The sequence below is a fragment of the Taudactylus pleione genome, unplaced genomic scaffold (genome assembly GCF_031769625.1).
Source record: "Taudactylus pleione unplaced genomic scaffold, aTauple2 ptg001263l, whole genome shotgun sequence".
Lineage (NCBI taxonomy): Eukaryota > Metazoa > Chordata > Amphibia > Anura > Myobatrachidae > Taudactylus > Taudactylus pleione.
In genome coordinates this window covers 165,001-187,097 of record NW_028285663.1, presented here as the reverse complement: position 1 = coordinate 187,097, position 22,097 = coordinate 165,001, and the positions used below count along the sequence as shown (strand labels likewise).

General features: G+C 48.2%; 1 protein-coding gene across 1 annotated transcript in view; it reads right to left on the bottom strand.

Moving 5' to 3' along the window:
* The window catches only part of LOC148450399 (Y-box-binding protein 2-A-like), a 47,386-nt gene that overhangs the window by 20,269 nt on the left and 5,020 nt on the right, over positions 1–22,097 (bottom strand). Inside the window, exons 2-3 of the mRNA XM_088462527.1 lie at positions 8,343–8,406; positions 8,232–8,265 (exon numbers count right to left, since the gene is read on the bottom strand). Coding sequence (XP_088318653.1) covers positions 8,232–8,265; positions 8,343–8,406 — 98 coding nt within the window. The remainder of the gene's footprint in view (positions 1–8,231; positions 8,266–8,342; positions 8,407–22,097) is intronic.

Here is a 22,097-nt window from a genome sequence, read left to right as displayed (position 1 = left end):
ACATGGAGACAGTACGTGTACAGTATTTAATCTCCAGACAACTCTTTTGGAAACAACCAGAAAGGTGCAGGCCACATTCCAGTTTGCAGTAAAGAAAATACCCTGCAAAACAGATAAGTGGCAGCCAGAGCGCACACCACCATATCACCAGCCGTAAAACCCCAGGCTCTTAAGATAATGGCTTCATCTGGACCCTTTGGGCAGCAGATATTTCACCACAGAGTTTTCACCCAGGTCCTGCTGCCATGCTTAGCACATCAAAATACATAGGAACCTGGGAACCCTTCCATCTTCTCTTGCTTGAGAACATGAGTGAGCCATGGAAGTAGGAGAGAAAAACTGGAAGTCCCATGGAATGGTCACAGCTCCCACAAGAGAAAAAGTGGCCCTGGACTAGAACTGTCTGGTGGCCATCAGATTCACTTGCCAGCAACAATATTCCACTAAGACTGAAAACCACTAGATAGAAACATCATTCTCTGAAGAATGCAACATCACTTTACAACCCACCTCCCAATTCTCCACTCATGGAAAAAGCATAGCTGGAACTAAGCAGTCAGCCCAGGTCAGAACCCAAGAGTACTGATCAGCAGGGAAAGCCTCATAAGCGGATTGGTGTCTTATCAGGACTGTCCAGTAGATGGAACAGCTGGTCCTTACACAAGTTTCCCATCCACAACCGCCTCCTGAGAGACTGGTCGGTCTCTGGCATCAGACTAATTGAGCTGTTCAGCTAACTGGCTATTTGACAAACAATTCAGGGGGATGTTAATCTGGAGTAATTGAAGCCTGGGGTACTGGAAAGTTTGAACGACGAACATCTTCCCTAGAAACTTCAAGCTGAGGAGAACAGAGGCCATTAGAGCTCCCAGCATACTGACACAAGACTGCAGAGATTTTCTGCAGGAGTTAAAGTTTAAACCCAGGAGCTGCATTCGTTGACTGGGTACAAAGTTGGTTTTGCAGTCATCTGAAGTCTAGTGGGGGAAGTTTGGCTGCAGAAAAAAACGTAAACTTGAAATAATACTCATCCAGGTAAGTGACAATCATGACCTCCTGACATCTTAACAGGACTCTGCCATAATCTTTGTAAAGAATCGAAGCAAGATGGCAAGACCAAAAAGGCAATGCCCTGAAGTGAAAATTAAGAACCGGGGTCTCAAATCTGAGAAGACCGTAGTGTTCTAATTAGATCAGAGCATGGAGATCAGCATTCTTGGGCATGCAATCGGGAAGCCGACTGCCTAAATACCGGCAGCCGGCTTCCAGACTGTCATATCCCGGCAAGGGTGAAATGCCGGGCGTCTAGATGTAGACGCCCGGCATTTCCCCGATGCCGGGAGACCGGCGCCCGGCATCCAGATCGTAGTGATGGCGGGCGCCGCAAGCGTTAAGTTTAGGGCTCCCGGGGGGGACTTATGGTTAGGCACCCCCCGGGAGGGTTAGGCTAGGGGGCGGGAGGGTTAGGCACCCCGGGGTGGAATTAGGTTTAGGCAGTGGGGAAGGGGGTGGTTAGGGTTAGGCACCCCTAAGGAGGGTTAGGTTAGACAATACTTACCTATCCACGATGGGATTTCCAGCGCTGTCGGGCCTCCACTGCCGGGATCTCTGCTGATGTCGGGCTGCCGCTGCCGGGATTTCATACCAATTCCCATCCTTGATGTCTATGGACACTTAAAATGTATTTGCCTTTATGCCATTGTCCAGATGATCTAAGACAAACATCTTAAGGTTTCTGGACCAGAAAAATAAAACCTGAGTTATCTGTTCGGGTGGAATGAGACAAAAATAAGCAGTGAAGCTACAGCTTTCAGAAAGCATCCAAACTTTGTTTTTCAGTCAGTGACGCCATAATTCTTTGTCACCCACATGTCTGAGTAATATATCAGTCGGTCTCGGAACAGTAGAGTCCCCACAACTGGAGCTGGGTACACAGCCCCCTACCCCTCTGAACAATCTTGGAAAAAGAGTACTGGCTTCTTGCGCACTGCTGCTGCCCACCAAAACCTGTTGAAAGGTCTACAAAAAGGATGAAACCTTGGTCCCCAGATGTAGTAACATACCAGAAGTGTGACCGGTTGCCTTTCGTCTAGGCCGGCCCTGGTCATGGGTTAGCGCTTTTGGACTCCCACTAACCATCAGTGACCGCCTGTCACTAACTCCGCCCACTGCACGAGTTTACTGAAGCTGCCACAACCAAGGTCCTTTCAGCGGTGCTTGGAAGCGATTTTTACGTTACCCTCAGGCTCCTATCTCGGCACCTGGACCAGCTTCTGCTGCGTATGCATTTGATTAGCTACAGCCACACCCCTTGATTGGTGTCGGCTGAATCCTCCTGATCTCTTGCAATGGACCAGGTCTGCATGGTAGCTTGGCAGAGGGCTTGAACTTGGAGACGCTGCGCTCTTACCCAGAACAGCAGGAGAACGGAATAGCGTTGTGGCGCAATTCTGTTGGTCGCAGGATTAAGGTGCAATTGAAGTAAAGGAAAATTGTGTTTTATTGCGCAGAGTCTTAAAGAAGACTCAACCTTCCGAATGAAAGGGTACATACAGCATACAGGAATCTTATCAAGTCAGCAGTAGTTCTCCACAAAGGATTTTCAAAGATGTACAATTTTACCAGACACGAAGCCTCCTTTTATGCCACTCTAATACAAATTACCAAGGGGGTAAGTCCGCCCTGGGTTCCTTCTAGCCAATCATACTAGCTCACAAAATATAAATAAACACATCTTACATTTTAAAGATACTAACCTGATTTCCTCTTCACCACCTGAAATCAGTTGGCTTCCTAAAGCCTAAACTGAGTTAGCATTTACTGTTTCTGAAAAAGTAAATATAATGCAAATTCCTATTGCATTAGTCTTTTCACATGTCTGACTAAACCAGTTTGGGTTTTCTGAGTCTTAGCCAGTTTGGTAAAAACAAGTTGTTTGTGTTTAGGAAGCTTCTATGTTGTGTAAGAGCTTAGAAGGTGCTGAGTATTGTACATAGACACACCAGAGACCTCCGCATTACATTTCAATAAAAGTGCTAAACGAAGGTTTGGTGACTACATCAGGATAATTAACATGTCACTAGGTGGTGAGAATCTTATAACCATTTGACTTAAATGTTACAGCCTACTAAAACAAAACTTATAAATTCCTTATAAGTGCATTTCCACAACTGCGCACAGCACATTGAATATGACATGCTCAAACACATACATTCGCAGTACATGGCGCACTGCGCCTAAAGGTCCTTTCACAAATGGTGCAGCGGCATGAGGGTTAATCTCTTCAGTGCCGGGGCAGCCATTTTAATCACGTGTGCTCAGCCTCCGGTCACAGGAAGAAAAAAAAAAAAAAAAAACAACTTCTGACCGGATGCTTCAAAGCTTTAACAAGCTCAGCTCCAATCAGAAACATCCTAGCAAATGGCAATGCCTCCAAAGTAGTGTCTTGAAATCAGTTGTCCAAGACAGAAACCAGAAATGTTTGAGCCAAGCAAAGCTGCACACACCAATTTCATGCTACCCTCAAACTTTACCAAGTCCAGGAGTTCAGACCTAGGATGGTCCAACTGTATGCCTTGCTTGAAAAGTTCTGAATATTTTAAGACTCATGCCTATGCTAGGTTAAAACCTGCGTGCCACCCACTGCTACATAGATGGACTTAGGATGGTCTTCAATTTTCAGCCAGCGGCATTCCTTTACGGTTCACTCCTGGAATAGTAAGAGCAGTAACCTTAGGAGAGGACTTGCCACCAGGAAATCCACTATATCGGCCAGTGTGTATGAAGTCAATGACCAGCGATGCGTGCTGCCACTGGTCGTTGAAGACAGTTTGTTGCCCGTACTTGCAGCCCAATTTCCCCAATGTCGTTGAAGGTCTACTGCATATCGTTTCGTTCAGTTTGTAAAATCGTTCACTTTGTATGCCCAATACCGTTCACTCTGGGTATTACAAGGGAAATTGTACAACATCGTTATCGGTGAATCATTCATAACATCGGCTAGTGTGTATGCAACTTTAGACTATTGGAAACCAACTTGGCATAAGAAACATCTGTTCTTACTCATGGTACCCTCAACAGGTTTCCCCAAGGATAAAAAATAACCTTCATCTTCTGGATATCTCCTGCAAAAGTTTATGGTCAAAGTCAGACAGAAGCATTTGCCCTAGTTCCTCAACCACCTTATCTACAAAGACCAAGACTCATCATGAAATTTCCCTCAGAAAACACTGGATCACCAGCCCAGTGGACTTTTATCCACTTACATCACCTAGTATAAAACCCCTAAGTCTATCCAAAGAGGAAGCTCTGCTCTCCATCCCGTGGCCACTGAATAAGAGCCTGCTGCCACAGGAGGAATCATACCCACTGGCTTAGTGACCTCATACAGAGCAAAAAGAATTGCTCTCATCCGGACTATGTTTGGTCAAAATCTGTAAATGCAAAGGAAAATAAACCTTCGTGGATCCTATACCAGTACTTCCTAGACAAGCACGTGTCCTGATCCTCCACCTCACATGCTACGCAATCAGGTTCTGACTGTCCACTAAATAAACTGGCACCTAGAGCAGGTGAAAAAAACATTTTCCTCCTCCTCCAGCCTTAACCATTGGAACAGATCCAATTTTAGTAATTTAATATAGAAACCATAGGAAGAAATAAAACAGACACTAACAGGTCTGACATATGCAAGGAAGAGTGCTGGTTCACACCCTATGCGCTCTGCGTGCTTAAAGTGTGCACCGCCATTTTCTTTTTCCTGCATGGTACTACAAATCTCAGGATAGAATAACCTCTCATCTAAAGTTAGGGTGTGCAGTAGAAGTAACCCCCCCCTTTCCACTAATAGATCTGACCAATACTTTAAATATCTATGCTGGTACAGATCTAGGATATTTAGTATGATTACATTAATATTACTGCCCAATGGAGGATACAGAGAGGACAGCAGCAAATGGCAACAGAAGCTGGAGCCTTCAGAAGAGACTTTTCCAGGAAGTGAAGATGAGCTCTCCCCCATAGGATCACCGGCAGTCTGCTGTACAGAAGCTCTGCGCAGCCTGTCCGCTCACTCACACCCACGAAAGTCCTCAGTGCTTGTCCAATAGCAGGTGTGTGGTGGGGAGGGGGGTCCTTTATCAGGCCAGACACTGTCTGTTCCACGTCTCCTATGGGAATCCTGCACAAGAGCACTCAGCACTTTATAGAATGTGCCTGGCCCCATCAGGCAACCAGCAAACCCACACTTTGATATAGGGGTGAGCGGGTTCGGATTTCTGAAATCCGAACCCCCCCTATCCGAGGCCGATCAGAGTCAGGCTCGACTTTTCCCGCCTGACTTGGATCTGAAATCGAGGCAAAAAGTCATCATCCCGCCTTCCGGGTCTCGTGGGTTTTGGATCCTATATAAGGTACCCGCATCGGCGCCATTTTCTCACTCGGCTGTGGACAGTGAAGAGGGAGGGTGGGAGTTAGGGCTGGCTGGGCTCTGTAGTGTAGTGCAGAGTAGTGTTGTGCTGTGCTGCTCATAGGGGCTGTGTCCACTACTTCAAAGTCCATAGGGGCTGGCTGGACTGTGTTGTGCAGTCAGTTGTCCATAGGGGCTGTGTCCACTCCAAAGTCCTGTGCAGTGTCCCAGTCCTAAAGGGGTGCTGTAGTGTTGTCCAGGGGCTGCTCTGTCCGTCAGGGGTGCTCCCCCCAAGTGCTAAAAAAAAAATATATTTTTTCTGTGTTTGTGAATAGTGTGTGCAGTAGCCGCACGTGCATCAACAAAGTAGTGCCAAGCGTGCGCCTGTGTCATAAGTAAAGGGCTGGCTGGCTTGACCGTTAAAGGGTGCTGTAACCCCCAAAGTACATTCCAAACAAAATAAAAAAATATTTTCTGTGTTTGTGAATTGTGTGCACTGTGGCTGCACGTGCATCAACAAAGGAGCAGCGCCAAGCGTGCGCCTGTGTCATAAGTAAAGGGCCGGCTGGCTCATTTCTTAAAGGGTGGTGTAACCCACAAAGTGCACTACTCACCAGCAAAAATAAAAAAATATTTTCTGTGTTTGTGTGCACCTTAACCGCACGTATATATCAATATAACAAATGGAGGACCAAACTTTCTCCGATAAAAATAAAATAGGGAAAGATCAAGAACCACTTCCTCCTAGTGCTGAAGCTGCTGCCACTAGTCATGACAGACGATAAAATGCCATCAACGTCGTCTGCCAAGGCCGATGCCCAATGTCAAAGGAGAGGGCACATACAATCCCAAATGACAAAGTTCAGGAAAATGACCTTGAAAAAAACATTTAAATCAGCTGAAGAGAAATGTAAACTTGCCAATATGCCATTTACGACACGGAGTGGCAAGGAATGGCTAAGGTCTTTCCCTATGTTCATGACTAGTGGTTCAGCTTCACATGACGATGGAAGCCCTCCTCCCGCTAAAAAAAAATCAAACGAGTTAAGCTGGCAAAAGCACAGCGAAGAACTGTGCGTTCTAAGAAGATATCACAAATCCCCAAGGAGAGTCCAAGTGTGGTGGCGGTTGCGATGCCTGACCTTCCCAGCACTGGACGGGAAGAGGTGGCTCTTTCCACCATTTGCACGCCCCCTGCAAGTGCTGAAAGGAGCACCCAGAGTCCACTTGCTGATATGCAAATTGAAGATGTCACTGTTGAAGTACAACAGGATGAGGATACTGGTGTAGCTGGCGCTGTGGAGGAAGTTGGCGAGGAGGATTATGATGGTGATGTGGTTTGTTTAAATCAGGCTCCAGGGGAGACAGTTGTTGTCCGTGGGATGAAAAAGCCCATCACGGTCATGCCTGGGCAGAAGACCAAACATTCCACCTCTTTGGTCTGGCAATATTTCTATCCAAACCCGGACAACAACTGTCTTGCCATATGTACCATATGTAAAGGTGGAATAAGTAGGGGTAGGGACGTCAACCACCTAGGAACATCCTCCCTTATACAGCACCTGCAGCGCGTTCATAAAAAGTTACTGTCAAGTTCAGAAACTTTGGCTAAGACCGTAAGCAGTCCAGGGACACCTAAATCCCTTTTTCCTGTTTTATCCAAGGAATCGGTGGATGAGGACGACATCTTGCCTCCATAGAGCCAGTTTGTGCAGGGACACATTAATTGCCAGCTTGTTTTGTGGGGGCCCAAACGAACCAATCATTTCAGCCACAGTTGTGTGGCAGACCCTGGCGCTGAAATGATTGGTTTGTTAAAGTGTGCATGTCCTATTTATACAACATAAGGGTGGGTGGGAGGGCCCAAGGACAATTCCATCTTACACCTCTTTTTTCTTTGAATTATGTACTGTTTGGGGCCTAGTTTTTCAAACTGCCATCCTGTCTGCCACTGCAGTATCATGCCTAGATGGGTCACGTGTTTGTGCCGCCCACTCGTGTCGCTTAGCATAGTCATCCAGCTACCTCGGTGCAATCTTTAGGCCATAAAAACAATATTGTGATGTGTGAGGTGTTCAGAATAGACTGTAAATGAGTGGAAATTAAGGTTGTTGAGCCTCCTCCATAGTGCTTAAACCTAACCCTGGTACTTACACCTTTGGTATGCTGGCACCAGGATTCTGACAGGTGTCGGGCTTCCGGCACAGGCACTCTAAGCCCCGGTATCCCAACTGTTGGGATTTTGAATGGATCCAGTTTACAGGAAAGGAGCTTAAAAGATAATTCACCTCTAAAATGCCCAATTCCTCAACACAAGCCCAAGGCAGCAGTGGCCCTCAGACTGGATGTAGTATAAATGTAACCATAGAGACAGAACTCGCGGGCTTCATCCGCTCAGACCTGTAACTCCACTATCGTAACATAAGTGTCCCCCACAGATCAGACAGAACTATATTGTGAGGCTGTAAGATCGAGTACCATGTAGCATCCATAGTACCAGCATACTGTAGTGCTAGAGTCCGTTACTGGGCCAACCCTTCATTAGGGCAAGGTTTAGCAGCAGCAGGAGACTGAAGTATGAATATAGGCAACTAAGAGGCTCAGCTGGAATAGATATGGGTTATACATGTATGGGCACAGATTGAGGGCATTGTCCCTTCATACAAAGGCCTAGTGCAGAAACAATGGGGAATAAGAGTAAAGATTACAAGTATAAGACCATGGAAAAAAAGGAGGTTACAGCTATCCAGACTGGGGCAGGTTCTGTGTTTTCCATATGGTCACAAGGAACCGTCCTCTCCTACTGCAGCACAGTCCCAATTACCTGATGGACAAAGACATCTTCTTTCGTGTCATTCCTGTTAAAACAAGTTTAAGAGGTTATATAATGTTATAACAGGATATAAATCAGTGACTATAAGCACGCGTCTCATACCTGTTGATGAAGCCATATCCGTTCCGGACATTGAACCACTTGACTGTTCCGTGTACCTGTGTGGCTGTAAGAGAAAACTGTTCAGAATGTCCATGCAGGAGGTGTTAGGTGCTAGTCTGAGTCACCATGCTGTAGTAAGTGACAGAGGGAATGAGAAGTCTGCTCAGAATGTCCATGTAGGAGGTGTTAGGTGCTAGTCTGAGTCACCATGCTGTAGTAAGTGACAGAGGGAATGAGAAGACTGTCAGAATGTCCATGCAGGAGATGTTAGGTGCTAGTCTGAGTCACCATGCTGTAGTATGTGACTGAGAGGGAATGAGAAGACTGTCAGAATGTCCATGCAGGAGGTGTTAGGTGCTAGTCTGAGTCACCATGCTGTAGTATGTGACTGAGAGGGAATGAGAAGACTGTCAGAATGTCCATGCAGGAGGTGTTAGGTGCTAGTCAGTCACCATGCTGTAGTAAGTGACTGAGAGGGAATGAGAAGACTGTCAGAATGTCCATGCAGGAGGTGTTAGGTGCTAGTCAGTCACCATGCTGTAGTAAGTGACTGAGAGGGAATGAGAAGACTGTCAGAATGTCCATGCAGGAGATGTTAGGTGCTAGTCTGAGTCACCATGCTGTAGTATGTGACTGAGAGGGAATGAGAAGACTGTCAGAATGTCCATGCAGGAGATGTTAGGTGCTAGTCTGAGTCACCATGCTGTAGTATGTGACTGAGAGGGAATGAGAAGACTGTCAGAATGTCCATGCAGGAGATGTTAGGTGCTAGTCTGAGTCACCATGCTGTAGTATGTGACTGAGAGGGAATGAGAAGACTGTCAGAATGTCCATGCAGGAGGTGTTAGGTGCTAGTCTGAGTCACCATGCTGTAGTATGTGACTGAGAGGGAATGAGAAGACTGTCAGAATGTCCATGCAGGAGGTGTTAGGTGCTAGTCTGAGTCACCATGCTGTAGTATGTGACAGAGGGAATGAGAAGACTGTCAGAATGTCCATGCAGGAGATGTTAGGTGCTAGTCCGAGTCACCATGCTGTAGTAAGTGACTGAGAGGGAATGAGAAGACTGTCAGAATGTCCATGCAGGAGATGTTAGGTGCTAGTCTGAGTCACCATGCTGTAGTAAGTGACAGAGGGAATGAGAAGACTGTCAGAATGTCCATGCAGGAGATGTTAGGTGCTAGTCTGAGTCACCATGCTGTAGTAAGTGACAGAGGGAATGAGCACTAAGATGACAGAAGAGCATAGACATATCTGGCACTCACCATTACTGGCTTCTCACCCTAATTGCGGAATGAACCGGCACAGGACAATAGGTTAATCATTTACACTCTGGGAGAAGACGCCTCACTTTACATAGGACCACTACAAAGGGCTTATGAGGTCACACCTGCCTGTAACAGACCACATTTCACCCAGATAGTGATTGGAACTGGCTGGGCAGGAGACCTATGTATAGAAGGCGACCAAATACTTCTACAACTCTGACCTAAGCTAGACACAAGCGGTGGGGTTTTATCATTCCCTGGACCCTACAGTCACTACCCCATATAAACATCCAAGTCACCCCAAACATATGTGCGGCAGCCCTCCTAATCAACATGAGCAAATGCAAAGCTGAACGTAGCAAAGCCTCAATCTTCTGTACTAGACTAAGTATCAGGCTCCACAAACCAGTTCTTGGCAATACGCTGGGATGGGACATGACATGGGGCTTTCAGAGCCTTTTCCAGTGACATGTGCCTAATTCCATAATCTTTTGCACAATAAATAAATATATATATATATATATTCACTCTAGCTCCAGCGGCAGGCAGGGCACCGGAGCTAGAGAGGGTAACCTTGTGTGCACGCCGAAGGCGCTCACACAAAAAGGGGCGTGGTCATGAAAAGGGGGAGTGTCTATAAGACAAATTCCCTTTCCGTCATACTTGGGGGCGTGCCTGGCACTTATGGACATGCCGGGCAGCCCCCAAGCGCTGCAGAGGGGGAGAATAGATGCCGTGCACATGCGCCCAGCGTCTATTCTCCGGCGGTGACCAGGTCACCGCACATTTCTCCACCCACGGGACACTGTCCCGCGGGTGAAGACGGCACCCACAGGCTGTGAGGGCAGGGCGCCGCACCCCACTAAAACAGCCTAGCAGGAACGCTATATATAGCCCAACCCAACTTCACACCATAGAAAACCCCCCCCCGCACATCTTACAGAAGAGCATCAAATATCTATAGCAGAGAAATGCAGCGACAGCCCTGTCCTACTGCATACGCAGGACAGACATTCTACTCCCTTACAGGGACCAGAAACCCTAAATACTGGGAAATGTCCACTTCTAACATCTCTAACCTCTGCTGGTCTAAATGGTTGTTGCCATATTGGTTTCTGGGATATTGGTGACCATTCAGGGGCCATTAGTTTGCACTAACCCAGTCTTAACACTGACGGGATTAGCATTTGTACATAAAAGAGGCCCATCCAAACAACCATTGCACCAATACATATTACAGGAGGATAGTCCTACTCACTCCTATCCTCAGTGCGGCTAATCTTAGAGTAGACAAGTCTCCTGTATCTCAGCACGCCTTTCATAATTGGACTTTTTGCAATTCAGTAAAATACTTGCAAAAATAAGAGCCACATCACCTGTACTTCAATGCTTCTTGTACAAATGTTAATATTTCTGATCTTTGTCTACCAGCGCAAACACTACTTTAATGGGAAGCGGTTAAAATCGAATAGTCGTCATTTTTGACAACCTTGATATATTCAGTAAAGTGAGGGGAGGACTGAAAAGAAAAATAAACTTATAAAGGAAAGCTTCAGGAGATCAGAGTCCTGTGACCTGAATGTTTAGGCTGACATGCCCATCACTATGGCGTCATTCAGAAAAGCAGCCTGGGGCAACTCAATCTAAACCATATAGAGCCCGAGTCTGGGTCCAGGGTTGTTATTCAATAGAGACATTGCAAAAAACCCACTCTTGTCAAGGTTCTATAGCAGAATTACTACGCGGCAGGTGGGTTTTTCACAATTTTTTTTAAGTCACTTTAGCAAGTTTAAAATATGCTGAACCCCATTTTCAAGTACCCCAAATTTGCTGGGCATAGATTTGCCCTAAAAAAAACCCTGCTAAATGCTCTTCTGCATCACCTTATTCAAAGCCGTATTTATGCACCTGCCGTATGGGTGGGGGGGGGGGGGGGTGGCAAATGTATAACTATTGTGTTTTACAGTGGAACAACAAGTGCCAGCAGACATGCGGCACCTGCAACTTCACTGTAAAATAAATAGTTTAAAAAAAAAAAAAGACACACCGTGATTAGTATAACTATTACACACACCTACTTGCCTATACCAGATGTGTCCATCCCCTTGTCCAGTAGAATATACTTAATGAATGGCTCTGCAAAAAAAAAATTCATACTCACCTGTATCCTGGCGCTGGTCTCCGCAGTAATCCAGGAACTTGGCAAAACAAAAAACGATTTTACACAAACCACGCAACAGCTATCAGTATGTGTGTTGCCACACATACTGATAGCTCCCGAATGCCTCACGGGCAAATTGGCAGGCATGCTGGCACTTGTAGTCCCACTGTAACACACTAGTTTCACATTTGGCCCCCCATTATCCCCATACCCACTGAACCAGGGGTATGGGGAAGAGCCCCGGGCTTCAGCGTAAGTCTGTGGTGCTCGGGAGGGGGGAACCTTTCTTTGGGGGGTCCCCGACTTTCCCTGACCAATTTGGGGCGCTAATGCTTTGGACCCGGAGCCCCGGTGATTGGGTCTCTGGGCTGTGGCATTACACCCCAGTCAATTGGGTCTGGTGCTGGTCTTAAATATAGGGAGATCCCCACTTTTTTTTCCACCTATACTTAAAACCAGAACTGGTCCCTGCAGCCTTTGGTTGGTTTCTAAAATACGGTGGAACCCTACATATTTTATTCCCCGAATTTTTAGAAACCAGGACTGGCTAGCAAGCCTGGGGCTGGTTCGGTTTTGGGTGGGGGGGGGCTATAATTAATACATTTTTACCCCTTATTTACAGGTTAAACAAAACTGGAATTTTTGGAAAGTATTCTAGGGACCCCCCTAAATATGTGTAAACATAAGGGATCACTATGGGTACCCCCATTTTTAACTCCTGAAGGAAGTCAGCAGGTGCATTTTGCAGAATTTAATAAAAAAAAATGTGTTTTGGGACTTGAAAATGGGTGCTAGCATATTTTCATGTACCCCAAATTTGCTGGGACCACTTTTAAAAACGAAAAAAAAAAAGCTAAGTGCTCTGCCGCATCAGTTCTTCAAAGTCGGGAAAACAAACACCAGCCACAGCTATTTAAAAACCAGACTTCCTTTTGCAGCCAAAAACAGGGGTACCCATAGTGATCCCCCATGTCTGGACATTTTTGGGGGGTCCTAGGATTATTTCCCGAAAATTCCCATTTTTTTTTTTTACACCGATCCAAGTATCGCTGGGTCCTGTTTTAGCCTACTTTTAAATTGAATACGTGGGCACGCGCGCAATACTTTAACGCCTACAAAACAGGTGAAGTCGGCGTTAAGTCTGGGCCGCGTTAAATTATCGCAGCTCGGCTCAAGTTGAATACGGACCATAATCAGAAAGTGCCCTAAAGCAGCTTACCAGATGAGCAATCTCAGTCATCGCTCCGGCTAATGCCCTTGTCAAAGAAAACTCCGCCAGGGCGGCACTAGCATCTGTCGGCAAACAATAGTCTTCACAAGACTGACAAAGGGCCCCAACGGTCCAGCTGGCCACTTGGAGTGACATTTAGTGCATGTAAATAAGGTAAGTGAAACAAACCCAGTGGTAGTGCTCCTTTTTAAGGCATTATGGGAAGTTAGACAACAGGTCGTTTTGTGTAGAATCCAATTGCAGTAGGAAGTTGAATTACACCACAGGCTGGAATACACAGTGAACACCCCTTGCCAGTCTTCGCTTAAGGGCGATGGTTGTCATTGATTGAGTATTTGCAATATTTACTCCCCATCAATGGTTTTCTTCAGAGGTCTTCTGAATGACTCCGCTGGCAGCCAAGCCCACCCCCGTTACTACCATCATCGTCTCCTGATCATTCAGCACTTATTGGCACTGTGTGTGTGACAAGTCAGATAACAGCCTGGTCTTGACGTTGGGAATGGAGCCATAAAACATGTAGGTCTATAGCAGATTTGTATTGGAGTCCTGTCACTGCTTACACCATGTGCAGCTCCTGCTCACAGGCAGCCTACACTGATGCCTGCATGAAACCTTGCAGCAAAAGCTGCCATCCATCAGTATACAGTCCTCAATATTAAGATCATGCCCCCTTCCTTCCCATAAAGCTGCTGTGAGCGCCATTCAATGTGAGGGAGATGGGCAAGCTAGGGACGGGACACTGTTATGTGACTGATGGTAAAAACATTGATGCTGTACCCACACTATTGCTTCCAATACTGAATGATGGAACAGTCGTTGCCGACGACCTGCGTCAGTGTCAGCTCTGGCCAGGCGTTTCCATCAGAGAAATAGCAGAATGTTTTAGGACAAGCTCCAGGTCTTGCCCTTACTTGGTGCTATTACAGTATATATTGTGACAGGCTGACTGATCTAACAGACCTGCCATAATACAAGCAGCAGGAGTTCTGCTGGAGGGGACCAGACTGACACCGTACACCAAGGTGCTGCATAGGTCTGCATACACCTGGTTCCCCTATCCCCAACCTGTAGAAGAGAATGGGACAACGCTAGTGTGACCGGTTGCCTTTCGTCTAGGCCAGCCCTGGTCACGGGTTAGCGCTTTCGGACTCCCACTCACCGTCAGTGACGCGCTGTCACTCCACTGCGCTGTGGGCATTTACTGAAGCTGCCACCACCAAGCTCCTTTCAGCAGCGCTTGGAACCGCTTTTATGTACAATTAGGCTCCTACCACCTGCACCCGCTCTTGCTGCGTATGTGTCGACTGGCTGCAGCCACACCTGTTTGGTGTCGGCTGTTCCTGCCTGATCCCTCGCAATGGACCAGGTTCCTGCTGGGTAGCTGGCAGGGGGATTGAGCTTCGGAGACGCTTGGTTCAACCCAGAACAGTACAACGGAATAGCGTTTGGCGCAATTCTGTTGGTTGCAGGGTACAGATGTAGTCAAATTTAAAGGCAAAAGGTATTTATTTGCTCAAAGTCTTAAAAAAGACTCAACCTTCCAAATGAAGGGGTACATTCAGCATACAAGAAATCTAGTCAAGTCAGCAGTTCTTCTCCACAAAGGATTTCCAAAGATGTACAACATACAGGGCTCACAGTCCCTCTTTTTAAATCATTCTTACACACAATATCACAGGGGGGTAAATCCGCCCTGGGTTCCACTCAACCAATCATGATTCCTCACATGATATAATTTAACAACATATTACATTTCAAAGGAGTCACCGAATTTCCTCCTTTCTAATCCACCCAAAATCAGTTGGCTTCCTAATGCATAAATTGAGTTAGCATATAAATTTCAAGGGCATTTGTCCTTTTACATATCCACAACTAAAACCAGTTTGGGGTTTCCCAGTTGTAACACCTTCTGAGTTCATAGGAAGTTACACCCAATAGGAGCTCCTTAAACAAAATTTTTTGACACTGTCAAAATTCTCCAGAGAGAATTGGTACGGTCTATGTAGATCGTGGGAGCCCGGACCATAACCAATGAGGCCTCACCTGCTGAGAAGTCTGGTGACTGAAAGGCTGGGACTACCATTTCCTACGGCAGGGCTTGACAATTTTTTTTAAATCAAGGAGCCAGCTTAAAAGCTTAGGAGCCAAACCATCACTTGCATCCAAAATATATGAAAACTTGTATAGATCACCACACATGCCCCTCAACCACCCCACATGCCCCCTCAATGGTCATCAGATTCTGCTACATGCCCATTCCAGCCCCTATATCAAAATAAGCCACACAGTAGGGCCCAAATACATATTATCCCAGAAAGTAGGGCCCAAATTCATATAATCCCATATTGTAGGGCCAAAATTTATAATATCCCATAAAATAAAACCCAAATTCATATTACGCCACACGTGTGATAATATAAGTACATAGGACGAGACATGTAATTTGGGCAAGGGGTAGAAAAGAAGCACACTTGAGTGACGATCAGAGCCACACTTAAGGTGGGATGGTGGCAGAGGCACACTTGGGGAGTGGGATCAGGGCACACTTGGGGAGGGTTGGGGCAGAGACACTAGTAGGGGCTACTATAACTAGCTGACACTTGCACACAGGGACCCTGGTCCACAGTGTGATGATCACAGGTCACTAAGCAGCCTTCAAGGGCAAACCTTCTAGGACTGCTTTAATCAGTGCACACATTTAAGAAAAAAATATTAGAGCACACATGTTGTAAATGGTAAATACTTATATATTTACTCACATGTATATGAAGTAGATGGAAGCCCGGCCCCGGAGTCTGTCCAGCACATTGTACAGTTTGTTTGGCAGCCTCCTGCACCGGCTGCTGTTATAACGACAGCGGCTTTCCCAACAAGCTCCTGCTTGCCCCTTGCTTCTTGATGCAGCTCTCCTGGATGCCTTCCCCCCCAGTCCCCACACCTCCCATGGCCGCTTAACTTGTCTCCAGCAGCAGCAAGCCATCCACCCTGTTGGAGTTCAGAAGCACCTGGATATCTGGACTTCATGCCAAAGTAGAGGTCTCTGCTCTTCAGCCGGACCAGAGACGAGTCTCCCTCCACTGTGGTTGCAGGGCATGGCATCTCCGGTGCAGGCGGAGACTGCAAAGCCCTGGGCGCATGCAGGCAGCAGCCTAGCGGAGGGCAGGAGGCTATGGAGCGAGCTGTATAAACAGTGACATTTGGAGCCTCACACCTAGGTCTCCGCGGCTTCCAATGCCAATCTCTGCATGGTCTCCATCTCTGCTTTACATTTCCCGCGAGCAGATTAGAGGCAGAGCCACGTTGATAACTGAATGGGGCGGGAACATGTTGCTCTGCTTATGACAGGCACATAATGAATGCCTGTTACCACCTGCAGGGGAGTTTTTTTTTTTTAAATTAGCTTTATTAGAAGTACCTGGCTTGTAAAAGTTAATCACCAGGACTAAAATCCTGGTCGCCATGGCGACCAGGCCCCCAGGATTTGTCGAGCCCTGTCCTACGGGCAAAAGCTATAGCTAGAAGCCACTCAAGTTCCACAGATCCCAGAGGCTCAAACGGAGTGCCCTTAAGGGCCTGGAGAACCACTGAAATACCATGGAGCCACTGGAGGGACAAAAGGGAGGTTGTATACAGAGGACACCCTGAAAGTAGGTGTGGACATCCGGTACAGCAGCAATACTGAGCTGAAACCAAATGGATAGAGCAGGAGACATGTACTTTCAGTGAACTAAGACAAAGTCCAAGGTCCAATAAAGCTTGAAGGAAAGCTAGGACTCGAGAAACCCTAAACTCCTGAGGGTCAACTTCTGGCGGCACATCATTTGAAGGATGTATGCCACACAGATTCAGGCAGAAGTCTGCTTACATGCGCGGAGCATAGTCTGGACCACAGAGAGAAAACCCTTTGGACCTTAGGAGTAATGTCTCAAGAGCCACGCTGTCAAAGACAGATGACCCAGGTCCAGATGAAGGCAGGGGAGCCTGAGCCAACAGGTCCGGTCGTTGAGGAAATAGAAACTGGGCCTGAATGGAGAAACTCTGAAGATCGGAGTACCAGTGCTGTCTGGACCAAATTAGTGTCACCAGCAGGACCGTGCCTGTGTCTTGCTTGAACATCCAAAGGACTTGAGGAAGAAAGGAGACTGGAGGGAAGAGATATGCCAAAATGAAAGGTCGACTTCACTGACAAGGTGTCTACGAAGGCTGCTTCAGCATCCCTTGTTCTGGACCCAGACACCAACAGCTTGCGATTGTGTTAGGAGGCCAGGTGGTCCACCTCTGGTAGGCCCCACCTGTCCACTAGCTGTTGAAAGACTTCTGGATGGAGACACCATTCCCCTGCATGAACGTCGTGATGGCTGAGGAAGTCCGCTTACCAATTGTGCACCCCTGGCATGAACACCACAGAGATGGCCGAGATGTGACTTTGGCCCATGTGAGAATGCGGGACACTGTCATTGCAGACAGACTTAGAGTGCCTTCCTGGTGATTGATATAAGCCACTGCCATGGTGGTGTTGGACTGCACTTGTACAGGCTTGCCCTGAAGAATGTTTTGAGCCAGAATGAGGGCTCTGTAGATGGCTCGGAGTTCCAATACATTGATTAGCAGAGTCACTCCAACGACCCCTAGAGTGTTAACTTGTCACTGCGCCCCATCCTCGGAGACTTGCGTCTGTTGTAAGAATTACCCAGTCCAGGATCCAAAAGGGGTGAGCCTTGGTGAGGTGGGACATCTAACCAACCAGGAGAGTAACGGAATAACCTCTGGAGAGAAAGTAGTTGTCTGGGATATGATCCGCTGAGGCAACCCGTTCCACCTGGAGAGGATCAGGCGTTGTAGGAGTCTGGAATGGAACTAACCATATTCCACCATGTTGAAGGTTGATACCATGGATCCCAGAATCTACATTGCTGCATGAACAGACACTCGACGACTGCGTAGGAATCAGTGTAGCCATAGTTGTAGTGTGGAAATCTTGTCTGTCAGGAAGATTCTCTGGACTTCAGAATCAAGCAGAGCCCCCAGATGAACCATCCTTTGTGAAGGGTTCAGGAAGGACTTCTTCCAGTTGATCAACCAGCCATGCCTCTAACAGAGCAATGGTTATCTGCAGGTGGCTTTGAAGAATCTGGAGAGCGTGCCAAGAGCAGTAGGTCATCCAGGTATGGTAGTAGCCCGACTCCCTGACAACACAGGATAGCCATAATTTTGGTCCAAAGGGTAGAGCTTGTAATTGAAAAATGTTGCTGTAGGACAGCAAACCGGAGTTCTGATGAGAGGGTGCAATAGGTACATGTAGGTAAGTATCCTGAATATGCAGAGTAACCATAAAGTCCCCAGGCTCCAAAGCTAGAAAAGAATGCACAGTTTCCATCAAAACCTGGGCACCTTGATAAACCTGTTCAGGGACTTGAGTGAGACTAGGTCGATAGGACCCATTTGGTTTCGGAACCAGAAACAGGGTGGAATAATAACAGTTCCCCCGCTGAGAGAGCGGGATCACAACTATTATCCCCCATTGCAGTAAGGACTGAACGGCATTCTGGATGAGCAGGGCCTTGTCCAGGTCTGCTGGGGGACCTGTGTAGAAAAATTGGTGGGAAGGCAGTCTTAAAAATGAGAGTGCGTACCCATGAGACCACTTGTACCCAGGCATCTGTGGTGGTCTGACGCCAGAATTGGGCAAAGCAAAGAAGTTGGCCTCCTACTCTGGGATCTCCAAGGGAGAGGCCCAACCAGTCAGGTGGGCGGGTTGTCCTCCGTTTTGGCAACTGGGCGTCTGGTAGCCAAAGTCAGTTTGTTCCAGGGCTTTGCGGCCTTACTGGAAGAAGTGTGTCTAGGAAATAACTGCCCCTTAGGTTTTCCTTGGGGACGAAAGGACTTGAAGGACATTGTGCAGGGTTAAGTAGTAGTTGCTGAAGGCAGGAAAGCAGTCTTATAAGCTGCTAAAGTGGCGACAATCTTATCCAATTCTGGGCCAAACAAAATATCTCCAGTGTAAGGCAATAATTCCAAGGCCTTGAGTCTGAATTCGCCTTCCAAGAACGCAGCCAGAGGGTGCGGCGGGCAGATACTGACGTAGCAGAAGCTCTAGAGGCCAGAAGACTAGCATCCAAGGTTGCTTCTCCAATATATACGGCTGCTTCCCTTATGTGAGCTATATATGACATCTGATCCCAGGAAGCATCTAAAGAGACTGCTTTAGGGCGTCTATCCAGCTCTCTCAATTGCTTTAGCCACCCAGGCAATAGCCATAGTAGGGCGAGCAACAGCTCCTGAAAGAGAATACACAGATTTAAGGCCAGCTCCAATATTTCTATACGTAGGTTCCTTCAGTGAGGACGCTGTATGAATAGGCAATGTAGAAGATATAACCAATCTTGTAACAAGGGTATCTACTGCTGGGGGAGATTCCCAGTTTGCACAATGTGCTGCAGGAAAAGGGTAACATTTGGTCAGGAGCGTTTGGGGCTGAAACCTCTTACTAGGAGTCTGCCAAGCTGCCGCCATGTGTTCATCTAGCTGATCAGAGAGAAGAAACTCTACCAAGGCCACCGCTTGTCATTTAAGTAGTGGGTGCTCAGATTTAGGAGCAGCATATCATCTATTTGGGGAATAGATCTGACAGCACGCACTAAGGCAGGTATATACATTTTTTGACACACTCTTCCTCCCCTGTGAGAGTTGCGTAGACTGAGGATAGCAGGACGCTTAGATGTACGAGGAAGGGGCTTCTCACCTTGCAACAGTTTGAAAAACAGTAGCATTAGTATCTAGATTCTGTACTGGAGAGTATACTGTATCTACCCACAGAGGGGGCATAGGAGGTACTTGTACTGCCTGTATCTGTTGTGGCAACCCAATAGGGGGGGGGGGGGGGGGGGGGAGAGAGAGTTACTGCCAGGCGGTCTGCAACAGTGGCCAGCATCTGAGAAAAGGAAGCCCAAGGTGACTCCTGGGCAGGTGCTGATTGACCTGGTGTAGAACACCACCTAGCACAGATCATCCTGAAGAAAATCCTTCTGATTTAAACCTGCTGCACAGGACTTGCATGAGAGCAAGATAGGTGAGGCAGTTTTATAACTCTTGTATTGCTAGACATAGCAGCAGAGTAAATCAACAATATGGCACTGAGCAATATGCAAACCACTAGGCACGCAACAGTATTCACCAAATATAAGTGTGTATGCAGTATAGTGGTCCTGCCTATGCTTACACAGGCTGCAGGAGAGCACAGCCCAAGGAGAAGCACAGGGAATAGTGCAACTAAACAGCATGCGAGTCTTCACAAATGTGAATACATTGACCCTCAATACACCAGTATGCCAGGGCTTTAGAAGGAGAAAAAAAAAAAATGGATAGACATGAGTCACATACAGTGCAGAAAAAAAAAAAAAGAAATTATAACATACATATCTATTTTGGCACTACAATCAACTACCCAGATTCTGTGGTCAGTGACATCTGGTAGGCTATAGCGCTATATAACCCGACTACAGGGAGAGAGCTGTGACTTAACTGTCAGAAAAATGGCCGACAAAGCTTGGAGGGGGCGGAGGAGTACAGCAGCTAGACCTCGGAGGATTGCGCCCTGAGCTGAGGGGGCGGAGGACTAGAGCAGCTAGACCTCGGAGGAATGGCGCCCTGAGCTGAGGGGGCGGAGGAGTAGAGCAGCTAGACCTCGGAGGAATGGCGCCCTGACCTGAGGGGGCGGAGGAGTAGAGCAGCTAGACCTCAGAGGAATGCGCCCTGAGCTGAGGGGGCGGAGGACTAGAGCAGCTAGACCTCGGAGGAATGGCGCCCTGAGCTGAGGGGGCGGAGGAGTAGAGCAGCTAGACCTCGGAGGAATGCGCCCTGAGCTGAGGGGGCGGAGGAGTAGAGCAGCTAGACCTCGGAGGAATGGCGCCCTGACCTGAGGGGGCGGAGGAGTAGAGCAGCTAGACCTCAGAGGAATGCGCCCTGAGCTGAGGGGGCGGAGGACTAGAGCAGCTAGACCTCGGAGGAATGGCGCCCTGAGCTGAGGGGGCGGAGGAGTAGAGCAGCTAGACCTCGGAGGAATGCGCCCTGAGCTGAGGGGGCAGAGGAGTAGAGCAGCTAGACCTCGGAGGAATGCGCCCTGAGCTGAGGGGGCGGAGTAGAGCAGCTAGACCTCGGAGGAATGCGCCCTGAGCTGAGGGGGCGGAGTAGAGCAGCTAGACCTCGGAGGAATGGCGCCCTGAGCTGAGGGGGCGGAGGAGTAGAGCAGCTAGACCTCGGAGGAATGGCGCCCTGAGCTGAGGGGGCAGAGGAGTAGAGCAGCTAGACCTCGGAGGAATGGCGCCAAGAGCTGAGGGGGTGGAGGAGTAGAGCAGCTAGACCTCAGAGGAATGGCGCCCTGAGCTGAGGGGGCGGAGTAGAGCAGCTAGACCTCGGAGGAATGGCGCCCTGAGCTGAGGGGGTGGAGGAGTAGAGCAGCTAGACCTCGGAGGAATGGCGCCCTGAGCTGAGGGGGCGGAGGAGTAGAGCAGCTAGACATCGGAGGAATGGCGCCCTGAGCTGAGGGGGCGGAGGAGTAGAGCAGCTAGACCTCGGAGGAATGGTGCCCTGACCTGAGGGGGCGGAGGAGTAGAGCAGCTAGACCTCAGAGGAATGCGCCCTGAGCAGAGGGGGCGGAGGAGTAGAGCAGCTAGACCTCAGAGGAATGGCGCCCTGAGCTGAGGGGGCGGAGGAGTAGAGCAGCTAGACCTCGGAGGAATGGCGCCAAGAGCTGAGGGGGTGGAGGAGTAGAGCAGCTAGACCTCAGAGGAATGGCGCCCTGAGCTGAGGGGGCGGAGTAGAGCAGCTAGACCTCGGAGGAATGGCGCCCTGAGCTGAGGGGGTGGAGGAGTAGAGCAGCTAGACCTCGGAGGAATGGCGCCCTGAGCTGAGGGGGCGGAGGAGTAGAGCAGCTAGACATCGGAGGAATGGCGCCCTGAGCTGAGGGGGCGGAGGAGTAGAGCAGCTAGACCTCGGAGGAATGGTGCCCTGACCTGAGGGGGCGGAGGAGTAGAGCAGCTAGACCTCAGAGGAATGCGCCCTGAGCTGAGGGGGCGGAGGACTAGAGCAGCTAGA